The 15,461-nt window shown below is 35.1% G+C and overlaps 2 protein-coding genes across 2 annotated transcripts in view; one reads left to right on the forward strand and one right to left on the reverse strand.

The window, feature by feature from the left end:
* LOC106872963 (CCR4-NOT transcription complex subunit 11) overlaps positions 1 to 6,738 on the reverse strand; it is a 35,998-nt gene extending 29,260 nt beyond the window's left edge. Inside the window, exons 1-2 of the mRNA XM_014920151.3 lie at positions 6,680 to 6,738; positions 1,353 to 1,458 (exon numbers count right to left, since the gene is read on the reverse strand). Coding sequence (XP_014775637.1) covers positions 1,353 to 1,458; positions 6,680 to 6,717 — 144 coding nt within the window. The 5' untranslated portion in view covers positions 6,718 to 6,738. The remainder of the gene's footprint in view (positions 1 to 1,352; positions 1,459 to 6,679) is intronic.
* Positions 6,739 to 12,882: 6,144 nt separating this feature from the next.
* Positions 12,883 to 15,461, forward strand: part of LOC106872960 (uncharacterized) — a 45,053-nt gene continuing 42,474 nt past the window's right edge. Inside the window, exon 1 of the mRNA XM_089363697.1 lies at positions 12,883 to 13,075. Within this exon, the coding sequence (XP_089219823.1) occupies positions 12,940 to 13,075 (136 nt within the window). The 5' untranslated portion in view covers positions 12,883 to 12,939. The remainder of the gene's footprint in view (positions 13,076 to 15,461) is intronic.

Raw genomic sequence — 15,461 nt, forward strand, 5'->3', positions numbered from 1 at the left:
TGGCTGTGTGGCAAGTAGCTTGCTTACCAACCACATGGTTCCGGGTTCAATCCCACTGCGTGGCACCTTGGGCAAGTGTCTTCTACTATAGCCTCGGGCCAACCAAAGCCTTGTGAGTGGATTTGGTAGACGGAAACTGAAAGAAGCCCGTCGTATATATGTATTATATATATATATGTATGTGTGTCTGTGTTTGTCCCCCAACATCGCTTGGCAACTGATGCTGGTGTGTTTACGTCCCTGTAACTTAGCGGTTCAGCAAAAGAGACCGATAAAATAAGTACTAGGCTTACAAAGAATAAGTCCTGGGGTCGATTTGCTCGACTAAAGACGGTGCTCCAAGCATGGCCACAGTCAAATGACTGAAACAAGTAAAAGAGTAAAAGAGAGTAAAGAGTATATATATATATATATATATAGGTATGTGTCTTTGTGTCTGTATTTGTCCACTACCACTTGATAACCAGTGTTGGTATCTTTACATCTCTGTAAATTAGTGGTTCGGCAAAGAGAGCAATAGAATAAGTACCAGGCTTAAAAAAGTACTGGGGTCGATTCATTCGATTAACAATTCTTCAAGGTGGTGCCCAGCATGGCCACAGTCTAATGACTGAAACAAGTAAAAGATAAAAGATTACTGTAGTACTGAGATTAAATCAATAGAGGGAACAACTGGAAAAATCTACTGATTTTGAATGGCGTTGGTAATGTGAGCAAGGTCTAGCTATTTACAAATGGCGACCCATATAATTACAGTAATTGTATGAGTTTGAAAAGATTAAATGTAGGAATCCTGTCCCTCCAGATCATCTCTGAACTTTAATTTCATTGAGAAGATTGTACATTTGTTTTAGACTGTTTGCAATTTATTGTAACCTGCAACAGAACAATTCTGAGGTAAGAGTAGCAGAGTACATGATAGTAATGATGTAGTGTTTTGCAAGTGAGTGTTTATGGAGCATCTCTTTTAGCTTTAGTTACACGAGAAGACCCACCCACCACAACTGAATTGAGATCCTAAAACCAAGGTGTTATGTAAAGAGCATTGGTGTAGGTGCTGGTGTCACATTAAAAGCACAGGTATTGGTGCCATGTAAAAAGCACTGGTGATGGTGCCACATAAAAAGCACCCAGTACACTCTATAAAGTGGTTGGTGTTAGAAAGGGCATCCAGCTGTAGAAACCGAGCCATAATAAATTATGGAACCTGGTGTGACCCCTGACCATGCCAGTTCCTGTCTAGCTGTCCAACTCATGACAGCATGGAAAAATCGACATTTATGAACTGAATTAACTTCTACCATTTGTGCTTATTTGTAATTCCAGAAATTTTTTTTGCAATATTTACTTACCAAGGCCATTCCAACTTTGAAGTGATCAGCTTTTTGAAAATAATGATGAAATGTTGAAGCTAAATTATCAAATGTCTGTGACTTGGTAGAGTCTTCTGATAAAACACTAAAATGAAAATAGATGAAGGAATAAAAATTTTTTTAATATATATTTAAAATACAGTTTACTTGGAATCTAATAGCAATTTGCTGCAAATGTTTGTTTAATTCTTTCAAAACCAACCAGCTTGAGATTACTTCTGTTCCTTGATATAATATCTCTCATTTTAAAGTGTTTGTAATTTATTCAGAAGCTGCTGTTACAATTTTCTGTAATAACTTTTTATGTAGATATATTCCATATACCAGCTTAATAATGGGAAAGTTAGTAGTTTAAATTAAAGCTCTCCAAATAATTATTTTCAAAGTTAATTAAACCAGAAAAAACTGTAGTTTATACGATCACAAAAAGGCTAAAAGACAAAATATAAATTGGAGCAAAGTGAATCATAAGATTTCCCCACAAATAGTCATTGTTTCAAAGTAAAATAGTCAGAAGTCTGTAAGCATTAAAACAAATATTTATAAACAGCTAGCACTGCATTTATATGTACATGCTGGCATAATCAGCAATGTGTACAATAAATTTAGGCTATTAGTCATTCTGATGGTAACAAAGGGATTCTCACTTTGTATAAAGAGATTACATGATACACCCACAAAAGTGTGATATTCTATATACTGTGTATAATTTTGATACTATTTACCACAAATATGGTTTGGTATATTTCAGCAAATGTGATCAATAGGTGGTTTAAAGACTTATCTTTATTCTGATCCACCACAAAAACTTGTGGACATATAACATAGATTAATGTCACATTGAAGTTTTTATTTCTTCATCTTCATCCAAATATTTTCAGAAGCAGAATTGGTAGAGTGCCAGACAAAATGCTTTTTAATATTTAAACACTACCCTTAATATTCTGAGTTCAAATTTTGCCAAATCTTCTTTGTGCTTCATCTTTCTAGTGTCAGTAAAGTACTGCTCTACCTAAAAATGTGACCTTGTGCCGATGCTGCAAATCATAAACTGAGTTGTGTGCGCATACTAGCTTTAAAATGTTTAAAAATTGCTCCTTATTAAAAAAATGCTGCATTCATGGAATTATTACTGCTAATTTTTGGAAGAGAGGGAACATAATAGACTGTCATTTACTTAAGCCTGGTAGGCTCATCATAGAAGTTTCTGCTACATTTTGCTTTGCTTATTTCTTTAATGTAAATTTAACTCAATTAACTTAGAGTTAACCTCATATGTTTATATAAAGATGCATTTGTGAATAACAGTTTCATAGAAAAATCCAATAAATTAATCACTAGTTTACTATAATTGAATTGGAGCAAGCAACAGGTGTTTAACTCTTTTGCATGTAAACCAGCCATATCTGGCCAATATTCTGTTTTATAATCAAACCAGACAAATCCAACCTCTCACACCTACTCTACAATGTCATTCTAAAAATAAACAAGCACATCACTAAAATCTCAAAACTACAAAATAATGTATAAGTCAAACCAATTTGAATAAACAAGCATTATGTTTGACAGAGTAATCTGAATACTAAAGGGTTACACATTTGTTTCTAGAAAGCTTGGCTAACTCTGTCTGAGATCTTTCTCAGTGAAGCATTCAAAGATTGTGGAGCTTCTGTTTGATTGCAGCAAGTTTTTATACAGAGTGCAGGTCTTGACTCCAGGCAAAGAGTGGACATATGCAAGCAGGAGGCTGCTGAACCTTGTACAAAATAGTTCCCTACAGAAGTGGCAACACAGTTAGGATATCTAATTTTGAAAAGCATTGTTGTTGCATACTTTCTCTGCTGATGGATAATATTTAACAGATTGAGCTTCCTGAACTATTATAATCCCAACACCTTTTTTCTTCAAGTTAACCCTCCGCTGGTGTGGTTCTGTATTTTTCATGGTTAGTGCAGTGGGGTATGAAAAACCCCACCCATTGTTTTAGCTGTTTTTAGTACTTTTTATTACTTTATATGTGTTCTTAAGCAATAATATTACCAAAAAACATATTGATATAATGTATTTATTTAACATGTAAACAAAAATAAACAAGTACTCTTTGAAAATGAAGGTCAAACAAAATAAAACTACTTTTTGGTGGGGAGAGTGCTCCTTTCATATTTACTGTTTATTCATTGTTTGCACTATCATCCTCATTATTCTGAGTAAAGCAGTCAATGTAAATGTGCATAACATGTTCCAAGCAGATGGGCCTATAACACTTCTGACAACAATTTCTTGTCTTATGATCTTTTGACCTGGGGCACAACGAGCATCTTTGTATGGAATCTTCAGGATGACGTTTTGGAGGTAATTCCTTAGATGCTGAGAAATGTTGAATCTTCCTTTCCAAGTCTTTCCTCAAATACGAGTTTGTCTTGCGATGATGGATATGGTCCTCCACCAACTTGAGTCCCAATTCTCTCAGAAACTTCCAGCGCCTGATAGCTGTTTGAGAGTTTGTCATGAATATATTGTATGCATTTATTCCTGCAACATTGAGTATGGTGTAGAAAACTGTAACTGGCTAACATCAAGTATATCTGGAAACATTGTAGATGGAACACAACTGATCCACAGTGTCTACCCCTCCTTTAGTACTGTTGTAGAAGGTAATAATCTCTGGTTTTCTCTTTCTTTTGTACTTTCATCAATTGCAGCATCATGATGCATTGTGCTCAGTAGGACAACATTTTTACCTTTCTGGGGAACACATGAGATTAGTGTAACATCCTTCTGGAAACCAAACAAGCTTGTGTATTCAATTCTGCCTCTTGTGGCAACAAACTGAGGAGGGAGTTCTATCTTGTTCTTTCTCAGAGTGCCAACTAATGTTAATCTATAATTCTTCAAGAGATCAACTCAAGTCTGTAACTTGTAAACCAATTATCCATTGTAATATTTCTTCCAGACCCATTTATGAGACACCATATGTTTTACCACTGCTGCTCCTGAATTATCTACTATAGCTGAGCTTTCTGCTTGTCTCCCCAAGTAGACCTCCATACGTGACAGATAAAAAGTTTTAGCATCTGCCAAAATAAATATTTTTATGCCATATTTTACTGGTTTACATGGCATGTAGATCCTGAATAGACAGTGCCCTCTAAAGGCAGCCAACATTTCATCCTCTGAGACATTATAATTGGAGATACAATTATCAACAAATTTCTCAAAGAACTTTCTAAAAGGTGCAAACTTATCTTCTAGCCTCTTTTCAGCCTCATAGACCCCCAGCAAGAAATGAAATCGCCGCAAAGACACAGTTGCCAGAAAAATTTCAATTCCTGTACCATCAGTTGCCCAAACAACTTCCATATTTATTCAGTTAGCTCTAAAAACTCCTAACAAATAAAGCAGTCTTATTGTAGCTTTCATCTCCCTTTCATTAATATGTCTGTCTTTTGACTTATCTTTATATTTTCTTTGTTTACTGTCAATGTAGATATTAGTGCAAGCTACTAATTCATTCAGAAATTCTTGCGTGAGAAACGAAAACCAGCAGTCCTTTGCGGCATACACAGGTTTTGCTGCTTCTCTTGGTCCTGGTGAATCCCAGTATATGTTGTGTGCACGTGTATGCCAGGGAAGACATGGGGAAACTTCTTTCCAGAGAATTTTATATTTTTGTCATTAAACTGTTTTTCTGTGTTCCTGGTAGCCTTCTGTTCATCATTAGCTTCATTTGTTTCTTCTAAAAGATCATCTGGTGAAGTCTGCAACATGCCACCTGCTTCAGTTGCTCCCTCTTCTCTGTCATTTCTTCTTCAGCTATGCTCGATCTCTTTTTCCTCTTCAGACTTCTCTTCATCTGGTTCTCCATCAAGAAATTATCCTAATTCTTCTATGTCTAATTCTCTCTCAATTTTTCCATTTGTATTTCATAGTCCATTGTGAATTTGAAAGGAAAGAAGATTTCGCACTTTTATGGCATTCAAAACCATCTAATAACAAAAAAAGAATGTTGGTTAGTTGACAATAATATATAATTTTATGCGAGAAATAATCAGCCTTTCAGATATAAAAATAAATAAAATAAACAATAATAAAGAAAAGGAAACAAAAATGTATCTGTCAACAAATAGTACAGTGGATGGTATGGTGGGGTATGCTCAACCCCAGACACAATACGTGTGTACACTTCTCATCATTTAGTAAGTAGTGCATTAACTCAGTGGAGTGTGCCAAGAAATTACATGGATGGATAGCATTATCACTGCTGCCAGATGTAAGATACACATATGCAAACATCACCTGGGGTATGAGATACCCCACTGCACCACCGGAGGGTTAAAGATAATAAACAGGTTTATCTTATAGTTAGTACTTGTTTTACGGCAGCTTTACACATCACTCCAGATTGCAGATAGAGTGAGATGTCTTTGGTCACACAAGGTCACTATTAATATCTTTAAAATGTATATTATACATTTGAATGCTTGCACGAGTATGCATGTCTAAGCGCATTTACGGAGCAGTAGTACAACAGCTAGTACAGCCTTTTCTCCGATGGACACAGTGATAACTAGATCTGTACATGGAATTATTGAAAGCCTGGCTTGAGTAAGTTGGGTAGAGAGGGAACCAGAAGTGAGGAAGGCCTCATCTGCCATTCTGTGTTAGAAGTTATAGTGAGAACAGAATTAAAGGACAAAAGCAGAAGTGTGTGAGACATAGCAGGAGTTGACACACACTGCGATAGAAGGAGTCGGGCAGAAGCTCATCAGCTAGCGGCTTTATTAAAAATAAAGGACAATTGTACAAGAGACGAATCAACAAGGAAGGCGCTACATGGTCGTTGGCTTACTAGAAATAACACCCAAATATTCTTTAAATTACACCCTACCATCTTGCAAAAGAAGATATTGAATATATCATTAGAAACATGATACTTGTAAATAAAAAAACGAGCTGGTTCTGCTTGGAACGCTTTCGATTATAAGATATTGAATCAGGGAGCTAAACAATATGCAACTTTGAAAGGAAATTGTATATCTTGATAAGAAACCAATATAAATCATTATAAACTATTCTGTTACATGATATAAGAAATAAAGTATAAAAAAACTAAATTTCTGCTGTCGAAATAGAACACTTTCATATTGATTAAACACGTGCCTGTAGAGACAAATGTTAAAAATATTGAAATATTCACTTCTACAGAATACATCAAATCATCCGTGCTGAATTTTAAATAAATTAAAGGATAAAAATAATATTTTATTTACAACAATTATTTTTCAAAAAATGTGTATCAAAAATACCTTAACAACGAAGCTAAATCATTCAAGGATAGCGCCATGTTGTCATTTAGAATTTCAATACCGCACAAAATCAGAGAAATTGTTTATAGAAACTCAGAATTCGAAATAAAAATTTGAAAAGCACAGCAAAAAAAAAAATATATTATTTTATATGTGAATAATATAAATTATATGGAATATAACTGAAACAATTTTATTTCAAATCAACTTATGAGAAATATTCATTTCTACTTTAATTCTACAGTTACTGTCTATTAGCTGATTAAAGAGTTCAAATCTGAGTTCAAATTCCGCCGAGGCTCGACTTTACCTTTCATCCTTTCGAGGTCAATAAAATAAGTTGCAGTTGAGGGGAAGGTAAAGAATATGCACACTACCCATTTTCGGTGTTTAGGGTTAGGATCAGGGTTACGCCGAAAACGGGAAGCGTGCGTATTCTTTACCTCTGCCCCAGTTGAATACTGAGGTCGATGTAATCGACATATCTCTCTCCTAAAATTGCTGGCCTTGTGCCAAAATTTGAAACCAATATTTATGTATCAGCTATATGAATATTATTATTCTTTCTTTTATTGTTTTAGTGGTTTCAGTCATAGGGCTTCTTGCGGCGATGCTGTAGCACCACCCTCGACAATTTCTTAGTTAATTATATCAAGCTCTAATTGTTCTTAGGTACTAATTTAATCGATCTTGTAAAAAAAAAATATACAAACTGAACATTTGTATAAGGGTAGATAATTCATCGGATAAAAACAGTCTCGTCTATTTTGAGTCAAACGAAATTTTTAAAGGCAATCCTATAGAATAGAGTCGGAAATTATCTAGAGCAACAAAAATCGCAATTTCTTGGAATGTGAGTTTTTTAAGCATCATAGATTATGATTCTGAAAAAGAAAAAGAAAAAAATTCATATTTATCCCCTCCCCTTTTCTATAATTTTTCCCTTTTCTGTAATTTTTCCCTTTTGACATTTTTCTAAATGTTTAATTTTCCCACCTCGGACTTACATCTTGTAAACATTGGAGATTACGATTGTGTAAAAATGAATTTTCCCAAATTCAGTTATTTAGCGAAGTTTCGTTTCGATAATTTTTAATCATCTGATGTTTAAAACAAATGGATTTTTTAAAAAAGGTAAAAAAAAATGAAAGTTACAGAACGAGAGAAAATGTAAGAAAAAAAAAAGGGTTAAAAAATGTAAAAATTTAAAATGTTTATATGGAGTATAATAATCTCAAATATTTAAATCTCGAATCTGAAACAATTTTTGAAAAAATATCAAAACTGAAAAAAATTACAGAAAGAAAGAAAGAAATGGGGTAACAACTTTGAAAAGTTTTATATTCTATTTCATATTTTGCTTTCTATTACATTTAGTCTGGAGATTGTTAAATTTCTTCCAGCCAAACCTTCCCTAAACTGCACCATACGTCTAAAAAGCAAAAAGGACGAAACATTGTACTACAATCTCTATGGATATAATCTTTTATCGAACTCACGACCCTTAAAACCCTGAATCTCTTTGAGAACTATGTTAAGGGTACACGTTGCTGCAGTCCACTGATCTATAAATGAGTAACCTTGCAACGGATTGGCGTACAAGGGTGAGATGGTGACTCAGGAAAATCACCCGAACGGGGTCTCACGGGCCACGTTTTGTATTCAGTGATTGAAAGGATGAATAGTACAAACCATACTGTGAGTTTCGACTGGTCGGGATTGGTTATTCAACTACGTCGAGGGATGCAACGCAGATAAACGAGCTGTGGAAATACTAGTCTGACAAACGGCAACCATGCCTGTGGTCCGGACCCCACCCATGCCAGATTCCTTACCGACCCTCTCTGTGATGTATTACATGAGATGGAGACTATCGTAGATAGACCTATTTGGGATGGTGCATGCTTGCGCATAACCAATCAGACTGTCGACGGCAAGAACCAACCCCTTCGCTAACACCTTAACCAATATTTTGAAATCTGCACTTATCCGAGTCAGATTATCTATTATCAATGTGTCCTTATTTGGCCTTTCGCAAGACTCTGATTTCATTAATGAGAGTCGCGGCTGGCCGTCTAGGTAACCACTGAAATCCATCTTACAATACAACCCTCTATTCGTCCGAAACAGTCGAGTGAAAAACAGCACATCTCTTGCTTAGAATCGAGTTGCATTCGCTCATCATGGTCTGCCAAAGACTGGATTGTGGCTTTGTAACCATGTTGCGCTACAGCTATTCGGGCCGCTCGAATGGCTTTCGTTCCTTTCTTCTCTTAGAGCACGCACCTTAGATCTGACAAAGTAGCCTTTGCGCTTTGTGATGAAAAATTAGTCGAGGATCAATCTTTCCGTAAGTATGTTGGCTGCAATGCCTTCCTTTAGCGCTTCTTCTAAGTTTCTAATTAGGTCTCTCTCTCATCTATTTTTCTTTATAGCTAGCCCCTTACTTATCTTTATCAATTTGTTATCTAATTACTCTTTTGAGGGTGAGCCACCATTTATGTTGTTGATTTTCCCCGCCAAATCACTGAGCTAATTCGCTAATCCGGTCTCTGTAAGCTTGGCGCGCCGGGATTGATGCTCTCAACTTCCAGTAACCAGGGTCATGCCTACTTAAGCATGTCAGACATTTGGCAATGTTTAAGTAGGCTTGCAAAGCTTTTGCACCACCCCTTTTTCTATCAGCTAGCCCTACACTGTCCCTGCATGCATCTGTCATTCCAACCTCTCACAAGTGGATCGCTCCCAGGAAATACTCTTGATGCCTGAAGAAATCTGGTCGCCCGATCCTTGTTGGGGGTGTAGACGATTTACAGTCTGAAGTCATTACTTTCGTTGCTGGTTACGTCTAGAATCACCAACTTACCTTCTAGGTCCAACACGATGCTCTGTATCGTGAGAGACAAGCTTCTTCAAAACAACACATCACCTTCGCCTCCAAGTCCTGAACGATTTGAAGGTGTGTACGTTTCATATCCAACTAAAATGGTCGGAAGGGTTCATGGATCTGAAATTTTAATCTCACTGATGGTCACCACATTTATATCTAATGACTTGATGTCATTGAGTCGGGGCTCTGCTTCCAAGTCGACCTCAGGGCACGTGCATTTACACTGCCTATTCTGAGTAAGGACATTTCAGACAAGAAAGAAAAGGGGAAAACCTGTTTACATTATTTCTGCGGGAAGCACATTGTTCTGTCCCTATCGTCTCATGCAGGTGTTTCTTTGAATAAACTTTTGTTATCATTTCCTCTAAAGTTTCCAGATCCGTCGGGATAATGGTTTTCTAAAAGGTCGTGATTCCAGTTTCCTGGACAGTTGTCATCACGGTTGTTTTGTCATTGTCATTTCATTTGTACATTGCATGCATATATCACACGAGTGTACATTTCATTTCTTTCATTTTTCTTTGTGTGTGTTTTGTGCTACATCTTGTGGGTGGTTTTCAGTGGCCATTCTGCCTCAGGCGTTCTAACAGATTTCATATTATCGTGCGTTTTCGCACTGGCAAGGGAGCCCTGTAATAACGCCGTGCGCATGCGTGGAATTAAACAAGCAAGCGTTCCCGCTTCTATTCTATCTCTTTCTTGCTGGCCAGCAATAGAGCATGGACGTGTTTAGTTGTCACTCTCCATCTTTCGGACTTACGCTCGACAGCTCGCTTACATCTGCATAACAACGTCCCAACAACTATGCTCACACACACAGAAGCTGTAACAACAAGAGCTAAAGATGTATATATTTACCACCTGAATAAATGTTGTTTAAGTTGATAGTCTGGAGTTCAGCGTTCCGTTTAATTCATAATTTTATATAGGAAAGTCAGGTATACATCTAATGATGTATAACCAACTTTCCTATATTGGTTTAGTGTGGGTTGAGTTGTGCTGGTGTTTGTGCCTGTATCGGTGGTGTTGGCATTGGTGATGATGATGGAGTTGGTAATGTAGCGAAGCCTTAAATCAAAACCTTACAGCTTTAGTAACTAGCATCAGGCAACACTTAGATCAGGTGACATACCCTGAATATTAGTCAATCAGCTTGCTGAAATATCGCTCTATATTATAGAATGTTCTATCATGTCCCAGATGTTTCCACATAACTGAGGGTTTATAAAAACTAAAGCATGCCAGAATCAGTGCAGAGGGTAAGCGAAGGTTCCAGGGAATAGAGACGAACATAGAATTCTTGGTCTCTGATCGACTTGTATTTAAAAGAATCTTTTCGTCATCACTCCACATTTCAAAGCACGTACCATGAATACAGTATACTCATATTTCACCACACAAATAAGTAACCAGCCAGTTCTTTGTACGAAACAAACCAGAAGCGTACATTGAATGTCACAGACAAGCACTTTCAACAGACAGCATTTCTTGGTTGCAACTCAAATTAAAGGAATCTTCGACTATGACGAACAATGAATTTTTTTCGCTTCTCGCGCGATGCTAACCTTTTCTGTCGTTTATGTAACTTTGAATTGCATTTGCTTCTAGCATACCACAATGCACTACTGACAAGTCACTGTAATTATGTAAATATTGCGAGCTATTTCTTTAAAAACAGACGTTAATGAAACAACTTTCGAAGTTTGTTTTATTATGGGACAGTACGCAGTTAATTAATTAAGACCCATCTAACGAAGCCCGATGACAAAATTGTTGTTGCTTGAGGTGGCTTAGAGTTTAAGTTTTTAGAAGGGCTTTTTTTTCTGTCCGTTTAAATTTCTCAGATATTTTCGTTGGCATGTTTTTTCTCTTTTTCGTTGTGATTACTTTTTTTTCCTTTTATTATTTACAACGGAGCAATTGGTAGATGAAATGGATGCAATGGAGGTACATGCATGATTCTCTAGGCCTCTTCAGAGATTTACAAAGTTCAGTTCAGTTCATGAAGTTTACAAAATTCAAATATAAATATAAAAATATAAAAGCATGTAATACATACATACATACATAATATATTATTTTCTTCATTTTGTACTTCTTTGTAAAAAACATTTTCATTCTCTCTCTTCTTGAAAATTTGCTTCGCAATGAAAGCCGGTTAGAGAAATCTTTATTAAAATATGCTTCCAGTTTAGCATTCTGCCTTACTATTATTTTTCATTTTCCTATTATTTCTCCACGTGCGGTTAATACAACCCCAATATTTACTGACTTATATATATATATATATATATATATATATATACAAAAATAAGAGGAATGACCAGCAAAAGTGGACTCCTATATGCTAGAAATAGATGCCGAATCATCTAACCACGAAAAATATGTTCTCAGTAAAAATTAGCGACACAACAGACTGTAAAAGGGCAAGACAAATGAAAAAATACTAAATTAAAAAAAACGATTAACCTACGTACCATGGTTTCACCTGTTAAAATTTACATAGGTAAATATCTGCAGGCTCATCAGCGTAGTCTGTCGATTTATAAAATATAATTTCCAGAACTAGAATTTAAGTTTTGAAATTTTTTCTTCTTTGGTAATTCGTATTAAAATTTTGAAAACGTGTTCCTAGCATGTCAGAAAGGGGGTGCGGTCCATGACATTTTTTTGAAGGGTGTCTTACATTAACCTCGGACTGACCAAAGCCTTGTGAGTGGATTTGGTAGACAGAAACTGAAAGAAGCCCATCGCATACATGTCGGCGTATATATCTGTGTCTGTCCCCTACCAGCATTTGACAACCGGTGCGGGTTTGTTTACGTCCCGTAACTTAGTGGTTCGGTAAGAACACCGTCAAAGTAAGTATCAGATCGAAAGAAAGAAAAACAAATTCCTTGTTCTACCTAACCCTTCAAGGCGGTGCCTCAGCATGACCGAAGTCTAGTGATTGAAACATGTAAACGATAAAATAATTAACTGAAAATGAATGACTTGTACTCATGTGGAGAAAGAAAAACATGTTTTATTCCATAAGTTCCCTTTTATTGCAGTTTCTTTTCCTTTCCCGGATAAATATGTTGCGTGCCTTATGTCTCATGGGAAAATGTAGTTTGATTCTCCATGTAAACCAGATTCAATTTTGACTCACATTTTACTTCTATTACATGTTCCACCCAGTCTCATCATTCATTTCCCATAAACCTGAAATTATTTATCAATTTAAGATAACAATGAAAAGTTATTTTGGGTGCAGCAATATGGCTTCCAAATCCAGCACAAAACGATCTAGGTGTAAATGAATATCTATGAACATTTTTTTTAGTTAATATAGGTAGGTCACGTGACAGGCACATTCTCGGCAGCCAACATGTCGACGATAAAAGTAATTGGTGTGTTTTCCATTATATTTGGATGTTTTGCGATGCTTTATCCTCGTTTTCTCCATCCGATTGTTTTGAAAACGTTTGGAATGACACAGAAGTCGCTGGAAAATGATATTTTGTGTGAGTAATTTTTTCATTAAATGGGATGTTTTACATTTTCTTTCCACCGAATGTTCTCATTCATGGCTAGGAAATTCGTTGTACATATTGTAACGAAGTGTTATGTTGCTTAAAATACTCAGCTTTCGGTAATTTTCATTTATCATGATTGTTTTTGTAACTGATGTTATTATCCCCGTCGAACCTAACGTCATTCACTGGCAGTGTGCGCTATTATAGATTTTGTTTTGTTATTCTAAACGTGTACACGTTCACGCTACTTTCTCTTTTATGTTGACATTTTCGATATCTCTCTATTCCCTCACATCCAAGCAACAAAATTATGTAGATTTTGGCTTCTTTTCTTAACAAAAAGAAAAACATTTAATACTCGATTGAAAAAGTTAAATCTGAAATACCGATTTTCAATAAAAATGCTTCCTTTTCAAATCACACACATATACACACATACATACACGTGTACATGTGTATTTAGTAAACTCCATCTACAAAAAGTAGTAAGGTGAGTGTTAATATGCTTATTGCAACAAATCAAGAAATTTGAATGAAAATTTCTTAGCTTACTACATTAGCATCCACTCTACTACTCGTTTTATTTTATTTTAATTGTTTTATGCAGCAGACGTCTCTGTGTTCGATTCCCTCTAGTTTTTCCATCTCAAAAATTTTCTACAAATTGACATCTGTGAACCAGCTGTAAAGATAGAACTTCGTTAAATGTTGCAGCTTTACCAGTCATTTATTTTTTCTTACATGCTACTCCGTATTTACTTCGGAAACTTCAATTCATATTATTATTATTCTTTTACTAGTTTCGGTACAATGAACAAAACCAGTACAACCATTACTCTAGCCATGCCGGTGTACCACCTTCAAGAGTTTATAGAAACCAGGTGGGGAATCTTTATTGGCAGGTTGCTTTGAAAATTAACTGCCACCTGTCAAGGCCACATATTAAAAGAATTTTTTTAATACTGCTAAATCTATTATTTTATAAAATATAAATTTACATTCTTATAGCAAACTATAAAAAAGGCGGATTTTTAGAATAAGTACGCCTACTGTAACTTTCGAAAATTCTTTATATTTCCATGTTTTAAACACAATGGTAATTATACCAGTAATTATAAGTTTAAAAAAACCCACACACACCATAAATTAGGTGTTTTATAATTAGTTGAAAAGATAAGCTTTAAATAAAATAAAATAAACAAAAATATATTCAAGTATAATGATTGTTCCCAGTACTTATTTAGGTCTGGTACTTATTTTATCGAGGCGATTAAGTATGCTAAATGCGGTTAGGGGACTTTACACTAGAAAAATGTATTTATGGAGCTAGCAAAGAAACTCATTAAAGACAAGTTTGTGATGAGGTTTAGGGGAGATGCGCATCAATTGTCAGTTCGACACCGTCCCAACCAGATGCATAACTATTCTCGTCGTCACTAGAATTTCTGAACTCCAAGATTACCTTTGATAGATATTCCTTTGTCGATCCGCTAAGTTGCGAGATATAATGAGAGGCACAACTACCGTTTAGTGCCTCTCCCACCCACTTTATTCCTTGTAATAATACTTTTTTTTTAATGTAATTTTGCTACTTCTTCGATGATGTAGATTACAATTATGGCAACGGTTGTTTTTCTATCTGAAAGAAATGAAGTCCATAACATTTTAATCATTTAATCAATAGCTTCTTGGTGATCATTGCACAGCAATGATTGATGTCAGATAAAGAGGAGCAGGATAACATTACAAGATGTGACACAGAATAATTTCGATCTCTATTGTAGAGTCAGCTAGTTCGTAAATGCTTTCATTAACAGATACTTTCAATTTATTTAGTGATAAAGATTAAACGTCAAACCGGAGATTTTTCCTTTGTGCCTTCCAATTTTATGTCGATAATGAATAATATTAATCAATATAATGTTACGGATTTTTTTTTTATTGAGCGACAACTATGAACAAATTATTGAATGGTATTAAAAAAGTATGAACTTCTTTCTGAATGAGTGTGTGTGTGTGTATATATATATATATATATATATATATAGTCACCGTAAGGATATTTAGACCTCTTATAGGGATATTGTTATGCAAGATACATTAGTTTAATATATTGTATTTTGAAGAGATATTTCTTCAATGAATATATTATATAAAAAATCATAAAATATTAAATATTATTAAGTTTGAAAACGGAGAGATCTAATGGATACAAGTCAGGTTATATATTTATATATGTTTTGTAGTTTTAATTTTGGTTGTGAAATGAAACAATTGTAGGTGAATATGTTAGTTAATAAATTAATCTGTATCCATATGATCTTTCTGTTTTCAAACTTAATAATATATTATATATATATATATATATATATAT

This window comes from Octopus bimaculoides, chromosome 15, assembly GCF_046866305.1.
Source record: "Octopus bimaculoides isolate indiv1 chromosome 15, ASM4686630v1, whole genome shotgun sequence".
Classification (NCBI taxonomy): domain Eukaryota; kingdom Metazoa; phylum Mollusca; class Cephalopoda; order Octopoda; family Octopodidae; genus Octopus; species Octopus bimaculoides.